General features: G+C 45.3%; 3 protein-coding genes across 17 annotated transcripts in view; 2 read left to right on the forward strand and 1 right to left on the reverse strand.

Moving 5' to 3' along the window:
• UBAP2L (ubiquitin associated protein 2 like) overlaps positions 1–14,389 on the forward strand; it is a 340,775-nt gene that overhangs the window by 226,392 nt on the left and 99,994 nt on the right. The gene's annotated exons all lie outside the window — the stretch shown is intronic.
• HAX1 (HCLS1 associated protein X-1) overlaps positions 1–14,389 on the forward strand; it is a 169,270-nt gene that overhangs the window by 50,487 nt on the left and 104,394 nt on the right. The window lies entirely within an intron of this gene.
• Positions 1–14,389, reverse strand: part of TPM3 (tropomyosin 3) — a 38,297-nt gene that overhangs the window by 11,413 nt on the left and 12,495 nt on the right. For 4 of the 15 annotated variants that reach the window (XM_050755202.1, XM_050755216.1, XM_050755176.1 and 1 more), the window contains 7 exons: positions 9,790–9,923; positions 6,151–6,268; positions 5,978–6,048; positions 5,098–5,173; positions 3,719–3,781; positions 3,471–3,540; positions 2,378–2,456 (listed from right to left, as the gene is read on the reverse strand). In XM_050755202.1, coding sequence (XP_050611159.1) covers positions 2,378–2,456; positions 3,471–3,540; positions 3,719–3,781; positions 5,098–5,173; positions 5,978–6,048; positions 6,151–6,268; positions 9,790–9,923 — 611 coding nt within the window. Of the gene's footprint in view, positions 1–805; positions 1,005–2,377; positions 2,457–3,470; positions 3,541–3,718; positions 3,782–4,482; positions 4,559–5,097; positions 5,174–5,977; positions 6,049–6,150; positions 6,269–9,789; positions 9,924–14,389 lie in introns of those variants that run through there. The other 11 variants (XM_050755218.1, XM_050755169.1, XM_050755208.1 and 8 more) reach the window with 6 other exon arrangements.

Consider the following 14,389-nt stretch of genomic DNA (forward strand, 5'->3'; position numbering starts at 1 on the left):
CAGCCTCCCAAAGTGCTGAGATTACAGGCGCAAGCTACAGCGCCCAGCCTGTAATGGGAATTTCTAAAATGTTGATATTTAATTCCACAATATGAACCAAGGGAAATTTTACTAGCAGAAATTTATGTATGTAATAAATCATTGGCCTCATATGCACATTATTTGAAATATGCATGATTGGCCATTTTAGTTTTCCCAATAATAATTTATCACTTGTCTTATATCCCACTAGTCACACACTAGCAGACAAATGGTAGCAAGTCTCAAATATGTAAGAAAGGTTTAAAGAAGAAAAAGTAAAACTGTCGAGAATTCTATCCTTTGTGTATTCTTCTGTGACTGGGGTTGACATAATTAGTCAATCTTAGCAATAATATATTGGGTTCACTGGGTGTTCTGAGGATGCACCATTTGAACCACAAGTAAAAGGGTACAGAATGTGTATTGAGAGTCACCTCAATGGCTTCTCAATGACACCACACCAAAGGAGGAAGACCTGAAGAGAGAATGGAAACACTGCAGACAGGATGATTTAAGAACCTAGAAATAAGGAATTTAATCTTGTTCAGCTTGAGGCGTGTAACTAAAATTACTATCCTGAGGAACCTGTACTAAATCCATCACTCTGGTAGAATCAGATCAGCTGAGTTTAAATGTCAAGAAAAAATAGACACACACAAAAGTGGCTTTGATTATGTAAGTCAGAGGAGGGGGAGCCTACGATAGCTCTTCCCCACATCACACCCCCAAGGCTCCTTCTTAGGGACAGCAGCAGCTTTGTCAATGACACAAATGCAGGGTGGCATGAGGTTTCCAGCAGCTTAACATTTTAATCTGGGGTGGGGGTGGAAGAAAATACATAAGTTGCTTTGTGTCCCCCCATCCTAATGCCTTGGGGACCAGCCAGGCTGACCCAAATGGAATCCAGAGCGAGAGTGGGGCGTTGGGTTCCCCGAGGAGTAAAGGGGGCAGATCCAGAACAGAGCAGAAACGGTGATAATTATCTGCATGAAAAAGTAAGGATACTCTAGGTGAGAAGGACTAGCATCAATCTAGATAGCAAATTGGGAGAAAGGAAGAGGAAAAAAAGGAATAGGTGGCAGCAGGAATAATAAAAGACAGCCAGACACTTCAGCCTGAGAAATGTGGCTTCTTTTCAGGGTTAGTGGGAAAGATACAAAGAGGCAGATTAGCATCAAGGATCAGGGATCCACAGCAAACAGATGAAGTCCCAACAACTCGTTTTGGTGCTGTTTATCACTTGGCTTGCTTCTGGGACCCAGCTCAATTTTTAGGTGAATTTGGTATTTCCCATCTTGGGTAGTTCCCTGAACTTTAATATCGGGGAACCAATTAAACACACCCAGGAGGCCTGAATTTTATTTTAATGTGTCAGGGCCCAAGTCCCTGGCTCTGTGGGCCCTATTTCCTTAGTTGTATGGATTCTACCTCTAGCAGTATTCCTTCTGAGAAGACTAAATTTGAGAAGCAAATAGAAAAATCACAGCATAATGAAAAAACTATGAATACAAAACATAAAAATTACAAGTCAGTCAGGGTTCTCCTTCTGATCCAAGATTAATTGCCTCCAGAGCTTTTTTTTCTTAGACAGTCTCACTCTTTAACCCAGACTGGACTGCAGTGGCATCATCTCGGCTCACTGCAATCTCCATCTCCTGGTTTCAAGCGAGTCTCCTGCCTTAGCCTCCCAAGTAGCTGGGATTATAGACGTGCGCCACCATGCCGGCTAACTTTTTAAATATTTTTTAGTAGAGACAGGGTTTCGCCATGTTGGTCAGGCTGGTCTTGAACTCCTGGCCTCAAGTCATCCGCCCACCTCGGCCTCCCAAAGTGTTGGGATTACAGGTGTGAGCCACTATGCCCGGCCTTTAATGTTTTTTTTGTTTTTGTTTTTGTTTTTTCTTTGAGATGGGGTCTCATTCTGTTGCCCAGGCTGGAGTGCAGTGGCACGATCTTGGCTCACTACAACCTCTGCCTCCCAGGTTCAAGCAATTCTCCTGGCTCAGCCTCCTGAGTAGCTGGGATTACAGGCGCACTGCACCACGCCTGGCTAATTTTTATATTTTTAGTAGAGACGGGGTTTCACCATATTGGCCAGGATGGTCTCCAACTCCTGACCTTAAGTGATCCACCCGCCTGAGCCTCCCGAAGTGCTGGGATTACAGGCGTGAGCCACCACCCCCGGCCATGCCTCCAGAGCTTTTGCCAAACAAATAACCAGCACCAATGCTTCAAAGATAAGGGTGGAGATTATAGTTTCCAAAGGATAAAACCAAAGCACACCACTATGCATAGCTTGTGCCCCCATCCACCCACAAGCCAAGATCCCAGCCCCACTCTGCTGTCAGATAGTTACATAGAGGTCATGTCATTGAGGGCGTGGTCCAGTTCCTCGCTAATGGCCTTGTACTTCAGTTTCTGGGCATAGAGCTCATCTGGACAGGCACAGGAACCACAGGGAGGAATGAGGGGACAGAGTGAAAGGTTTCAGAAGCAGATGAAGAGAGGGAATCATTAGAAATTAGGAAAGTGTGACTGTGGGTCTAATACCACAGTTAGGAAAACATCTACTCTGGCAACCATGACTGGACATTTTCAGATCTACTCTCTCCTATGACCAACTGCCTTTCTTGATACTCCTAATCGACTGCAGCAAGGGCTGAGAACCTGGGCACAGTCATAACTAGAAATTCCTATTACCAAAAGCACTCAAGAGGATACCACTCCCATTCAGGTACCCAATTCCTAGCAGTGGAAACACTTAATTGAACAAAAATAACAAAGGGAGATAGCATACATCCATATTCAGACACTTCTCTACCTATAAAATGTGAGCCCTATTAGCGGCCCCTCTGCTTCACAGGTTGCCCCTGCAACTCTGCCAAGAGAGCATACCAAAGGAGCATACATCAGAGTTCTCAAAGCAAAGAGTACGTCCCCTTGTCAGCGTGGATGGCAGTTACCAACTTACAGGGACAGAAAGTATTTAGAAAGCTCCTGACAGTGGTCAGTGTTCAGATGTGGTTACTCCACAACTTCATTTCTTGGATAAATACCCCACAACTTGAGTGGTGAAAAGAACTGTGGAAAGTAGCCATGAAATGACCTGCACCTTGCCCTTCTGAAATCATGGCTTCCGTTTAAACCCACAGACTAAAGGTTTAAGACTACTAAATTGGAGATTAATGCAGCCATTATCATTCTCCTCAAAGGGAAGGGTACAAATTGCAGACTATTTGGTGAAGTCTTCTTAAAGGAAAAGATTACATTTGAAAAACCAATTCTAGGGTTTGACCCACTTTGCCTAGCTGTGGCATAGGACAGTGCACGTATTAATACATGCCAAGTCATACCAACTTCCTTTGGTATACAGAAGAAGAGATTAATAGTTAATGGGCAAGGTCTTCCTCTACATTTCTCTATTTCAATCCCTACTCAAGGTTCCATACCTTCCAAGTCATCAATTGTCTTTTCCAGCTTGGCTACCGATCTCTCAGCAAACTCAGCACGGGTCTCTGCCTGGGGGAAATATGAAATTAGTCAGAATCAGAGATGAAGACAAAGAAGAACAATCTCTATTTCTTCCACCTTCTACTTCTGGACCTTTCAGAACCCAAACCAGCCAGTCTAAGTCCACATTAATGTCTTATATACCTCTAAATGTTTTGGGTCCTGCCCTATAATCCCCTCAGCTCACCTCCTTGAGTTTATCAGTAAGAATCTTGATCTCTTCCTCATATTTGTCTTCTTTTTGAGAGTACTGTAAGATAAGTAGATTAAAAATTTCAGAGTAGAAATCAATCACACAAGCAATACCCACCTCCCTACACTTAACTCTTACATTGAATATCCTCTTGGACTAAATGTGCTGAATGGTCCAAGAGTAAGAGCAAGGCCTGGCTCTGGAAAACAGGTCCTTGAAATCCAGAAATCTGTCTTTAGAGCCATGAGATCCTCAGGTTAAAATTCTCCATGACTTTTTAAGATGGATCTAAGCTTTGATATTATTCAGATCAACCCAAGGAGGTGTTTTTCCTTTCCCCTGCTTAATGAGCAAGAGTAGTGGCACCCCAAGGTCACATGACTAAAACACACCCACATGATGGCAAAGTGAAGTCATCTGTCTTGATTGCTCATTAGGTCTCAGAGCTGATTCTGTCTGTTGCCCCCATCTGTCTGCCAGAAAGCCTGTTAGGGCCCCTGATTATTGCTTTTCAGCACAGCAGTATCAGCCTGAGGAGCACATGACTCCAGTAACCTGAGACCATGAAGTTATTTTAATTAAAGCAATCAAAGTGCACAGAAAGTAGCATTAAACCCAGAACCTGAATACATGGTAAGGAGGTAGGAAAAGGACACGCCTCACTGAATTATATATGGAATGGGTGTCTCCAGTCTTTCATCAAGGGCAGGGCTGGGCCCAGGCCCCAAAGCCTGTCACTTTCACAAACCAGCCCCTACCTTCTCCGCCTGAGCCTCAAGAGACTTGAGGTTGTTGGTGACATTCTTCAGCTCCTCCTCCAGCTCAGAACACTTACTGTGAATATTTTAAATACCACAGGAGAGGAAAAGGGAAAAGGAAGAGAATAAAAAAAGGGAGAGAGACACACAGACGTGAATTGAACCTATATGTAGAGAGAGTTGGAAGGCATACTGGGGAAGAGATGTTCCCAAGTAACCTGAGCAAGCATCAACCCTCCTCCCTCTACCATAGAACGTGTCAGGAGCTAGACCTTCCTGGGCTCAAAATGTTTGAATACTAATAAAGCACTTGAGAGAAATCCACTACCAGGAATGAGTCATAACTGCTACCTGGGGTGGAGGTGGGAACAAATGCCCAACCCAAACAGTCCCCCAAATCACCCAAAGGAAGGAGACCCTGCGGAGAGGCAGTAAAGCAACTAGGAAAGAAGAGATGAAAGATGCCAAGTAAGTGGAAAAGAATGGAGCATTCCATGAAGAGATGAGACAGCACTCAACAAAATCAAGTGGAGGGGAGGCAGCTGCAAAACAAAAACAAAACAAAACAAAACCACACCATATATATAACCTTGCTGTGGGTTTAATGGTTAGTACCTTTTCTTCAGCAGCACTCAGACACTTCAGGTTCTGGTCCATCAGTCTAATCTGCTCATCCATCTCTCGGCAACGGCTGTTAGTGATAGTCACGGGGATGGCACAAGCCAGGTTGTGGGGAGGGAGAACGGTCAAAAAGGAACACAGCAAGAAAACAAGCAGCAAAACGAAAAAAAAAAATTCAAAAAATGGGAAGAGAACACCACCATGGTCATGATATGTTATGTCTGGCAGACGGGAATGTAAGAGGGAAGCACAAATATATATGCATCAGCACTGACTTTGTTAATCAAGGCCGAGAAGGTACCAACAGGGGAGCAGTTAGTATCTACCCTTGCCCTAAAGTTCCCCAGCAGATTGGCAAAGTGGCAAAAACAGACACCAGATTTATTTTTTTTTAATTTTGTTTGTTTTAGGGACAGGGTCTCCCTATGATGCCCAGGCTGGCCTCCAACTCCTGGGTTCAAGCAATCCTCCTGCCTTGGCATCCTAAGTAGCTGGGACTACAGGTGTGAGCCACCACACCCAGCCAGACACCAGATCTTAAATCAGGATAGCCACTTTGATGTCTTCCACCCCAGGTGGAAGGACCCAGTAGGATCTTCCAGTTAACTGTTCACCATGTATTAGTCCTTATTTGCTCTCAATTTGTAAAACCTACCAACAAAAAATAAGAAAGCCTCTTTTGTCACTTGTCACTAGTCAGGAGAATAAGGAAGTCTACAACCATTCTTGGGCCTAAAAAAGCACTATAGATGACTCCCATTTCCTAGGCCCTGTTTAACAAGGTTGAAGGAATGCTAATTTATTCATATTAGTGCCCAAGCCAAAGGGGAAGGGACAAATTGGTATGACAAGATTTGGGGAGCTAGATACTTACGACTCTGCCAGCTCAGCTCGTTCCTCTGTGCGTTCCAAGTCTCCTTCAATGATCACCAACTTACGAGCCACCTACAGGAAAAGATCCCAGTATAGCTTAGTGAAGCAAAGGAGCCATTTACCACATTATTCTTTGTAAAAGGCTGAGAGAGGGACTAACAGAAAGTCACTTACCTCTTCATACTTCCTATCTGCCTCTTCTGCAATGTGCTTAGCTTCTTTGAGTTGGATTTCCTGGAGTTCCATCTTTTCTTCATCTTTTAAGGCCCGGTTTTCAATAACCTTCATACCTCTGCCAGAAACAGGACAAAAGCAATACTGACACCCTGAGGAGTGTCGTCAGCTCCACTCCAAGGGTCTCAGAATTATACTTTTAAAAGCCCATTCCTCTCTATCTGCCCTTCAAATGGAAATTCCATGTTACTACTCCCACACCTTAGTTTAATTATTTCATTTAAAATGTTTTGTTATGGTTGGGTGCGGTGGCTCACGCCTGTAATCCCAGTACTTTGGGAGGCCAAGGTGGGCAGATCACCTGAGGTCAGGAGTTCAAGACCAGCCTGACCAACATGGTGGTGCATGCCTGTAATCCTAGCTACTTGGGAGGCTCAGGCAGGAGAATCACTTGAATCTGAGAGGTGGAGGTTGCGGTGAGCCGAGAGCCAGCCATTGCACTCCAGCCTGGGCAATAAGAGTGAAACTCAAAAAAAAAAAAAAAAAAAAAAACTTATTGTTATAAAGATAATACATCTTAGCCAGGCGCGGTGGCTCATGCCTGTAATCCCAGTACTTTGACAGGTCAAGGCAGGTGGATCACTTGAGGTCAGGAGTTTGAGACGAGCCTGGCCAACATGGTGAAACCCTGTCCCTACTAAAAATACAAAAAGTAGCCGGGCATGGTGGCAAGCACCTGTAATCCCACCTACTGAGGCAAGAGAATCATTTGAACCCAGGAGGCAGAGGTTGCAGTGAGCCAAGATCACACTGCTGGACTCCAGCCTGGGCAACAGAGTGAGACTCCATCTCCCCCAATGCCCAGAACTTAGTAAGAAATTAAATATTAAAATATTAAAAAAATATAGGGATATATGCAGTTGGGCGCGGTGGCTCACGCCTGTAATCCCAGCACTTTGGGAGGCTGAAGCCGGCAGATCACCTGAGGTCAGGAGTTTGAGACCAGCCTGATCAACATGGCAAAACCCCGTCTCGGCCGGGCGCGGTGGCTCACGCCTGTAATCCCAGCACTTTGGGAGGCCGAGGCGGGCGGATCACAAGGTCAGGAGATCAAGACCACGGTGAAACCCCGTCTCTACTAAAAATACAAAAAATTAGCCGGGCGCGGTGGCGGGCGCCTGTAGTCCCAGCTACTCAGGAGGCTGAGGCAGGAGAATGGCGTAAACCCAGGAGGCGGAGCTTGCAGTGAGCCGCGATCGCGGCACTGCACTCCAGCCTGGGCGACAGAGCGGGACTCCGTCTCAAAAAAAACAAAACAACAACAACAACAAAAAAAAACCCCGTCTCTACTAGAAATACAAAAATTAGGTGTGGTGGCAGGCACCTATAATCCCAGCTACTTGGGGGAAGCTGAGGCATGAGAAGTGCTTGAACCCAGGAGGTGGAGGTTGCAGTGAGCCGAGATTATGCCACTGCACTCCAGCTTGGGGGACAGAGTAAAACTCTGTCTCAAAAACCTAAATAAATATTATTTAAAAAAAAAAAAAAATATATATATATATATATATATACACACACACACAAAAAAAAATCCCATCCCAGCTTCCCCAAAGTAATCATATACTACACGGTTCTGCAACTTTCCATACTCTTTTTTTTTTTTTTTTTTTTTTTTTTTTTTTTTTTTTTTTTTTTTTTTTTTTTGAGACGGAGTCTCGCTCTGCCGCCCAGGCTGGAGTGCAGTGGCCGGATCTCAGCTCACTGCAGGCTCCGCCTCCCGGGTTCACGCAATTCTCCTGCCTCAGCCTCCCCAGTAGCTGGGACTACAGGCGCCCGCCACCTCGCCTGGCTAGTTTTTTTTTTTTTTGTATTTTTTTAGTAGAGACGGGGTTTCACCGTGTCAGCCAGGATGGTCTCGATCTCCTGACCTCGTGATCCGCCCGCCTCGGCCTCCCAAAGTGCTGGGATTACAGGCTTGAGCCACCGCGCCCGGCCTCTTTTTTTTTTTTTCCTGGTATTTAGCATGCAGCTATCCTCACTTTTTTTTTTTTTTTTTTGAGGGAAAAAAAAAAAAAAAGGGAGGCTCACTGCAACCTCCGCCTCTTGGGTTCTAGTGTTTCTTGTGCCTCAGCCTCCTGAGTAGCTGGGATTACAGGCGCGCCCCCACCGTGCCCAGCTAATTTTTGTACTTTTAGTAAAGACTGGATTTTGCTGTGTTGGCCGGGGTGGTCCTGAACTCCTGGCCTCAAGTGATCGTCCACCTCAGCCTCCCAAAGCGGTGGGATTACAGGTGTGAGCCACTGCACCCGAGCCCTCACTTTCTATAATTTGCACGCTACTCTAATAGTATACACATAGATGCGTCTTTCATTTTCACAGCTGCACAGTAGTAACGTACCCTTTGCAGGGCACTATTTATTCTGAAAACCCTGAGTTGTCACGCACCTCTGTTCTAGTTTAACTCACATGTGGCAAGGAGACAACTGGCTATTTTCAAAAAGATGAGTTATGATTTGGTTCAAGGGCCATGGTTCTCAACCCTAGGAACACATTAAAATTAGCTGGGGAACTTTAAAAACATCAATACCCAGACCCCTCTTGCAATTGATTCTAATGGAACTGGGATGAGATCTAAGCATCCACAGTTTTAAATTCCCCAGTGATTTCCCCCCTACCCCACCTAAGATTCTAATAATGCAACCAGGGTTGAGAAGGCTTACTAAAAACAGATTGCCAGGCCCCACATCCAAAGTTTCTCATTCAGTAGATCAGGATAGGAGCTGAGAATGTGAATTTTTACCAAGTTCCCAAGTATTGCCGATGCTGCTGGTCTGAGACCTTACTTAGAGAACCTCTGTTTTAGAGAAATTAATCTCACAAATAGAAATTTATGATTCAGAACGTGGAAGTCATACTGGTGATCCCATTTTAAGGATCATTGGGCCAATTTGTAGGGAAATACCAATTACAAAAGGGTCACAACATCTAAGTTACCCTTACTGTCTTCAAAGGAACAGAACATGCAGAATAGAAAGGAGATCCTGGGCCAGGCATGGTGGCTCACACCTGTAATCCCAGCACTTTGGGAGGCCGAGGCGGGAGGATCACGAGGTCAGGAGATTGAGACCATCCTGACTAACATCGTGAAACCCCGTCTCTACCAAAAATGCAAAAAATTAGCTGGGCGTGGCGGCGGGCGCCTGTAGTCCCAGCTACTTGGGAGGCTGAGGCAGGAGAATGGCGTAAACCCGGGAGGCAGAGCTTTCAGTGAGCCGAGATCGCGCCACTGCATTCCAGCCTGGGCGACAGAGCGAGACTCTGTCTCAAAAAAAAAAAAAAAGAAAGAAAGAAAGGAGATCCTGTATGATAGAGTTAGTATTTTATTTTTCTTGATTGATTGAGACAGGGTCTTGCTCTGTCACCCAGGAGTGCGGTGGCACAATCACAGCTCACTGCAGCCCCAATTTCCTGGGCTCGAGCCACCCTCCTGCCTCAGCCTCCCAAAGTGCAAGGATTACAGGCGTGAGCCACCACACGCAGCCAGAACTGCTATTTGAAAAACAGTCTATAAGGAAATCTTGATCGGAACTATTATGAATGTCTTTTAAAATCCACACTCCATCAGGCTTCACTACACACCTCTCACTCTCATCAGCAGCTTTTTCTGCTTCTTCCAGTTTTTGCAGGGCAGTGGCCAGCCGCTCCTGAGCACGGTCCAGCTCCTCTTCAACCAGCTGGATCCTACGGTTCAAGGAGGCCACCTCAGCCTCAGCCTGCATTTGAAGGAAAGAATGGACAAGGGAAGCAGAGGCATGGTGAAAAGAAGTAACTACGACATTAAGATCGGGGTTGACTACCATGAAAAAGCCAGAGTCTCGCAGGGTAGAACTTGTCTTAGCTCAGCTGTTAAAAGATCTAGCAGACATAACTTTATATATATATATTTCCTCCCTTTCCCATCAACGAACTCCCATATGTTCCACAGGAAGAGTGGTTTAAAACTCAGTTCCTTGCCCAGCCCAGTGAGTTAGTACCACCCACTTCCTGGACTCAGTTCAAATTCCTAAACACACTGCAGTCAGAAAAGAAAGTCAATGAAATGTTCCTTCTGCCTGAGTTCAGGCTCGGAGGCATATCTCATCCTTAGTAACCGTCTAAGTGTCTCATAAAGCAGAATAAATAAATAAATAAATAAATAAATAAGCAAGGTTTCTTTTTTTTTTTTTTTTGAGACAGAGTCTCGCTTAGTCGCCCAGGCTGGAGTGCAATGGCGCGATCTCGGCTCACTGCAAGCTCCGCCTCCCAGGTTCACGCCATTCTCCTGCCTCAGCCTCCCTCAGCCTCCCGAGTAGCTGGGACTACAGGCGCCCGCCGCCTCGCATTTTTAGTAGAGACGGGGTTTCACCGTGTTAGCCAGGATGGTCTCGATCTCCTGACCTCGTGATCCGCCCGCCTCGGCCTCCCAAAGTGCTGGGATTACAGGCGTGAGCCACCGCGCCCGGCCTGCAAGGTTTCTTAAAGAGGGTATCCTGGCTGGGTATAGTGGCTCACACCTGTAATCCCAGCACTTTGGGCAGCTGGGGCGGGTGGATCACGAGGTCAGGAGTTCAAGACCAGCCTGGCCAATACGGTGAAACCCCATTTCTAATTAAAAAAAAAATACAAAAATTAGCCAGGCTTGGTGGCGGGCACCTGTAGTCTCAGCTACTCGGGAAGCTAAGGCAGGAGAATCGCTTGAACCCGGGAGGTGGAGATTGTAGTGAGCTGAGATCGTGCCATTATACTCCAGCCTGGGCAACAGAGTGACACTCTATTTCAAAAAAAAAAAAAAAAAAAGAGGGAATCCTGGATTACCTATTAATTGCTGCTTAACTCAAACTGTTATTCCTATGATCACTTTACCCTAATATATCAGAAAAATAACTAGCCAAGGGAACGTCTTCCAGAATAGCCTTCCAGACTGGAAAGCAAAAGAATGGAACATTGTTGGGATGCCTACTCACCATCCCTTAAACTTGTGCCCCCCTACTCCTTTTTTAAGTTGGCTACAAGGAGCTGCTTCTGGCTAAAATTATCTGTTTTGATAGCATAACAAAAAAGAACATTTCCACCACACCCACTACCATTCCTCCAAATTTCTGAATTGTCTCCTTTCTATTCCTCCAGCCATCCCCTTAGCTTCACCCTCTAATACAGCTTATGGCAATCTTCCCCCTGGCCTCCATCTCACAATGAAGTATAGGCTAGAGTCCAAGTAAACCCATCCTGGATGGGTTTCCCTAGCAATGGAATAAGAAACAAGGAAAGAAGGAGGCAGCCTGTAGGTGGATGGATAAATTCTAATGGTAGGAAAATCTCTTTCCATGACTGCTTCCCCACTACCTTTACTGGTGGGAGGTACCCTGACTGCAACAATATACGAGAATTTAATATGCCCCTTACACCACCCAGTTCAGATGCTTATCCAAGTGCCTGGTAAACACGATCTCTCTTCTATAGCCCAGATTGTGCCTGAATTCTATTACCCTGATTTCTTCCTGGCAGGCAGGAGTTGGGGCAGCTATAGATATAGCCTGGGCCACTAGCTCTGATGAGGAAGAATATAGACCAAAAGACTCCTTTTTAACAATCAGGATTGGCACAAAAACTTCCACATACAAACATGAGTGGTTGAAGAGACTAGGAAGGGAAGCAGAGGGCTGGGGCTAATCTAGCCACCAGGCAAAGAAAATCGAGAAGTCAACATAAGCTGAAATTACTAACAAACCATTTGTGCTTCTAACTACACTATTCAAAACACCACAAAGACAAGTATTCTCTGCTTCTGCCTCTTCCAGAAAAACAGATGTCCTCTGTAACAACACACATTTATCCTCACAAACCCAACAAGGCCACAAGTGAAGGCTATCAGGCAAGAACTATGAGACACTGCTAGTAAAATGACTTACCCACCTCAGACGAAAAATACAACTAGATTTAGAGGAAGCTCATGAAATGTAAGGCATCATCCAGCTCACCAGTAGTTACCCAAACTGGAGTAGAAGATAACAGGCTCTGGGGCGGGGGTGTATAGTTGCCATGACAGCAAGCTGGCTCAGGCAGTTTCTCCCACAAATCAGCATTTACAATAGAATTCTTAGCAAGGCTGAAAAGGGAGGGGGTGGAAACACATCTTGGTGCCCTCCTAAGAGCATGCACACATGAACAAGCCTGTATCAAAAGCAGAACCCGAGATGGGAGGCCTAGCAAAGTTTCAGAGAACCCCTCGGGGGTGGGGTGGGAGGGAATGGGACCTTGCCTTTCTCTTTTCTGCTAGCACAGAGGATCAGTTCTCTTTACAATGAAACAAAAGCCTGCAGAATCAAGATTTGATACTTTGTTTAAAGGAACAAGGAAGACAAGCTGACTTTTCCCTCATGAGTCTATGCACAGTGCCTGTCCCTGTCAGGTCAAATAATACCAAGGGGTACCAAGAGATTGAACAGGCCTACTTTTTGTTGACCAGGCTACCTGTGGCCCTGGGAAACATTAAGCTCTGCACTTTCCTAATCATCTTAGGTTTTAGCATGCCCCTCCAGATGTGGTTTTGATGTTTCAGCTGACCTATCTCTGCCCAGCTTGGAGGATATACAGTATTCTGTGGTCCTTCCCTTCAGGTAATAATAGGATTCTCCACTGCCCAGGAAGCAAAGATCCTGGGTGGGGGATTGGGGGAGGAGTGGCATGCAGCAGTAATTCAGTCACATTATAAGACGGCTGACAACAGCTTCAGCTATCCTCCACTCCAAAGAGATTTCCCAAATATGTCAACCCCTTCAGTAAAGAAACTGACAGTGGGATGGTACTCTCAGGCAGAACAGGGCCAAGGACAGAAGGGGATTAGCCTAAATCTGGCTTTCTGCCACACTGGGGTTTCTCTTATTAAATAAAAGCCACAGATGAAAATTCAAATGAAAGAGTATTAGAAAGTTAGGCTTCAGCCCTGTGAGTAAAGGACTACTTGAGTTCCCTGTGCTCACAAATGCATTAACCAGGGAGATACCGTGTCCTCGGGGAATTTAAACTTCACCAAAGGGGAGGCAAGCTGGAAGGGAGTAGAGCTATCTGCCCCACAGTAAACAAAGGCGGAGCCTAAGCAGGGGTAAAAGGCTATCTGCCTCTCCCCTGTGAGTGTGTGTTCTAGTACCCAGGAAAAAAAGGAAAGCAAAGCAACCAAAGAAACGTGATAAAGCCTGTTGCTTAGTCCACCAGACCCACAAATAGAAGGGAACCACACAACAGTCAAACATTCTAACCTCTCTAGAGACTAGGAATTTAGGATTAAGGCCAGAATCAAAACTGCTGTTCAAAGCCCACTTCCTCGGTAGTACTCTTAAGGTTTTTATTATTAATTATTTTTTCTCTTTTTGAGGCAGAGGTAGTCTGCTGACCTTACACGCCTGCAGTTGACCCCTCACTCCCCCAATGCCGATACTCGCCCAGGCTGGAGTACAGTGATCCGATCCCGGCTCACTGCCACCTCTGCCTCCAGGGTTGAAGCTATTATTGTGCCTCAGCCTCCCAAGTAGCTGGATTACAGGCATGTGCCACCATGCCCGGCTAATTTTTTGTATTTTTAGTAGAGATGGGGTTTCATCAGATCCACAGGTGGACCTCAGATCCACCCGCCTTGGCCTCCCAAAGCGCTGGGATTACAGGTGTGAGCCACTGCATCCAGCCTCTTAAGTTTTTTAGACTAGAAAAAAATTAAAAAGAGAAAAATATCAGGGACAATTAGGAAAGAGGTATTAAAAACAGATAAAGTGAACTGTACATTTATAAATGGTTACAATGGTAAATTTTATATGTATTTTTACCACCACTACCACACACACACAAAAAAAAGAGATAAGGAAAAAGACTGCATTTAAACATTATGTTGCCATCTGTTTCCCATTTAGACAGAAGTACAAAGGAAACGCAGAACTGAAAGTAAATTTGACAAGGTGCTACACTATAAAAGACCAATTCCAGGCCAAGAGCAGAAAAGAAAGATGGATCCTAGAACACCAGTGTCTCAGTTTTGGACTCATGTAGCTTCCCAATAAGGGTGGCTTGGATGTTCACACAAAGTAACCAGGAAAATAATTAAGTGACAGTCCCACTAACAGCATGAGATGCCATCAGAGAGTGCAGTTTCCAGCTCCAGAGGAGGGAGGAGTCTGCAAAACCCACATTCCAGCAGAATGCCTTAAGAGGA

The sequence above is a fragment of the Macaca thibetana genome, chromosome 1 (genome assembly GCF_024542745.1).
Source record: "Macaca thibetana thibetana isolate TM-01 chromosome 1, ASM2454274v1, whole genome shotgun sequence".
NCBI lineage: Eukaryota > Metazoa > Chordata > Mammalia > Primates > Cercopithecidae > Macaca > Macaca thibetana.